The following is a 2,637-nucleotide window of genomic DNA, read 5'->3' on the forward strand; positions in this document are numbered from 1 at the left end:
GAATGATCAATATTCATGTTTTTTTGCCTTAAATTTTTTGTTAAGAACGACCTTCCTGAGTGTTTAATTGGCTACTTATCTTGAAATAGTCTAAATTAGGAAACTTGAAATCTTGAAGTCATCTAAATTATGCAGGTAATTCATGTCAGAGGTTTACTTGAAATACTTGTATGTGACTAGGGCCAAATCTGGTTAAATGGAAAAAAACCAAAGTGGCCATTATTTTATTTAAGCAGTTGAATATAGTCTTGGATAAAAATAAGACAGCCATATTCAGAATTTGTTTTTAAACACCCACATCTCAGGAACAAGTTAATTATAGGTTATAAACTAGATCAACAAGTTGTAAGTTTGAGTAGAGATACAAATTTGTACTTTTGATGTGTGCATTATGGAGTTTTGGTGTAATTTTCAATTTCACAATTTTCAATTAACAGTTTCCATATAGAGATATATCTCAAATTCCCTTTCACAATTATATGATATCTTATTTGAGAATTCTTCTGGAATGGATCATCTCTAAAGTCTGGTCATTTAAAGGGCACCAGTTTAATAAAATATGTTCCTTTATTTTTTAGCAGCAGGGTCTTGATCTGTCACCCAGGGCTGTAGTGTGGTGGTGTGGTCATAGCTTACTGCAGGCTGTAACTCCTGGGCTCAAGTATTCCTGCCTCAGCCTCCTGAGTAGCTAGGACTACAGGCCCACGCCACCATGCCTGGCTTTTTTTTTTGTAGAGACAAGTTCTCGCTATGTTGCCCAAGCTGGTCTTGAACTCTTGGGCTGAAGGGATCCTCCTGCCTCGGCTTCCCAAAGTGCTGGGTTTACAGGCATGAGCCACCACACCTGGTCAAGATGTTCCTTTAGACTGAAATTTATATCCAGCATAGTTACCTTTAATTATACAATGTTATAGGCAAAAATCCTTCTTTCTTCAGAAGGTAAAAGAAGTGAGTGATTCCTAGAGGCTGTATCCAACACCAAACTAAGTTGGAGGGAGAAAATACTCCAAATTAAGTTGGAGGGAAAAAAATACTTTCCTTGTCCGTTTTTTTTTTTTGGTCCCTCCCTTCCCCCCGCCCACCATCCCAATTCTGTTCTCAGGAGGGGAAAAGTTTCATTCTCCCCCAAACTCAGACTTCTCAATCCTTATCCATCACCAATTTACCAACTAACTGAGACTGTGTAGAATCTTCCTCTGGCAAAAAGGGAAGTGTATGAATTCTGAGTAGTGAGTTGGTTGGTCAGTGGCGTGTGAAGTAACCTGATGAAGCTTAGCGTGGGTTTCTTTTATTTTACTGGGGGGCAGCATATTGGGGAAGAGAAGGATAACCTTACTAAACCGCTTGGGTACCCCAACCCTGTGCAATAGATATTAGCAACATAGCTAACCATACATGGTTAGTAAATACAACCCACACCTAACTGATGCATGTAAACATTCCACATTACAGTGAAATATATTGGTGTATTAATGCATTTTAATAACAATTATGGTATTATTTTGATACCTTATCAAAGTGTTTGGAATAATTGTGCAGATCTTCCATCTTGTAATACAATGTAGTACAGCTAGTCAGATCAACCAAAACCTACCAGTTAAATACTATCCTTTAACTGCTTTCTTAACCTAAACCAATCTTGGAAAGGTAGGATTAGAGGCCAGAAAGTTAGGATTAAAGAGTGATGGATGGATAGATCAGCACAATTTCATCCATGTTGGTGGTAAGGCTTTTCATTATTTTTAAGTGTGTTGATGCTTCCCTTTTAAATTGTTTCCGCTTAAATAATCTAACTGTCCTTTCTCAAGCATATTGGTCAAGATGATCAATACCAGAGATCTTAAGTGGCAGCTGAAGAGAATTAAAGAGATTAAAAAAAAAAACCTGGTATTCAGTCCAACCGAATTCTGCTGTTGTATTAGCTGAGGAGGCTTGGGCCAACCACTTGACCACTTGGAGTCTGAATCGCCTCATCTATAAAAACGGGGATCCATTGAGAAATTATAATCAGATATTTTCCAGAATCCTCTCCCATCCCAGCTCCTATCTCCCCCTTCAGCCCTCAGGTCGGCTGCCACTCACACTGACCGCCATCTGTGCCCCTCACAATGACACCAGCGTGGCCCTGCCTCCCTTCCGCGCGGCCCCGCCTCTCACCCCGCCGAGGCCCCGCCTCTCACACCAAGGTCCCGCCTTCCTCCTGCTCTTCCCGGCCAAGGCCTGCCTTCCTCCCACGCGGCCCGCCTATTTCCCCGCCAAGGTCCCGCCTTTCTCCTGCGCGGCCCGCCTCTCTCCTCGCCAAGGTCCCGCCTTCCTTCCTTGGGGCCCCGCCTCTCACACCCCCGAGGCCCCACCCCCTCCCGCGCGGCCCTTTCCGGCACAGAGCCCACCCCTAGCCCATGCGAAGCGGCGGCCGCCGGCACCGCCCCCTCCGCGCTCCCGCGTGCCGCAGCCCGCGTCGTCTGCCGCCACCGCGCGCCTTCACTGACCTACACCGCCGCTGCTGCCGCCGCCGCCGCCGCCGCCGGGCTCGCTGGCTGGCCCGGTGCGGGCGGCGAACTCCCGCCGGAGAGGACTGCCAGCGCCGCCGCCGCCGCCGTTTCGGCCCGGGCCCGGGCCCCGACCCCGTCCCGGGCC

General features: G+C 46.6%; 1 protein-coding gene across 3 annotated transcripts in view; it reads right to left on the reverse strand.

Annotated features, from left to right (window-relative positions):
* Nucleotides 1-2,607, reverse strand: part of RAD1 (RAD1 checkpoint DNA exonuclease) — a 31,211-nt gene extending 28,604 nt beyond the window's left edge. For 2 of the 3 annotated variants that reach the window (XM_054487024.2, XM_054487023.2), the window contains exons 1-2: nt 2,490-2,607; nt 1,885-1,974 (exon numbers count right to left, since the gene is read on the reverse strand). In XM_054487024.2, the coding sequence (XP_054342999.1) occupies nt 1,885-1,974 (90 nt within the window). In that variant the 5' untranslated portion in view covers nt 2,490-2,607. The remainder of the gene's footprint in view (nt 1-1,884; nt 1,975-2,489) is intronic. The other variant, XM_054487025.2, reaches the window with a different exon arrangement.
* Between the last annotated feature and the right edge of the window lie 30 nt (nt 2,608-2,637).

This window comes from Pongo pygmaeus, chromosome 4, assembly GCF_028885625.2.
Source record: "Pongo pygmaeus isolate AG05252 chromosome 4, NHGRI_mPonPyg2-v2.0_pri, whole genome shotgun sequence".
NCBI classification, from domain to species: domain Eukaryota; kingdom Metazoa; phylum Chordata; class Mammalia; order Primates; family Hominidae; genus Pongo; species Pongo pygmaeus.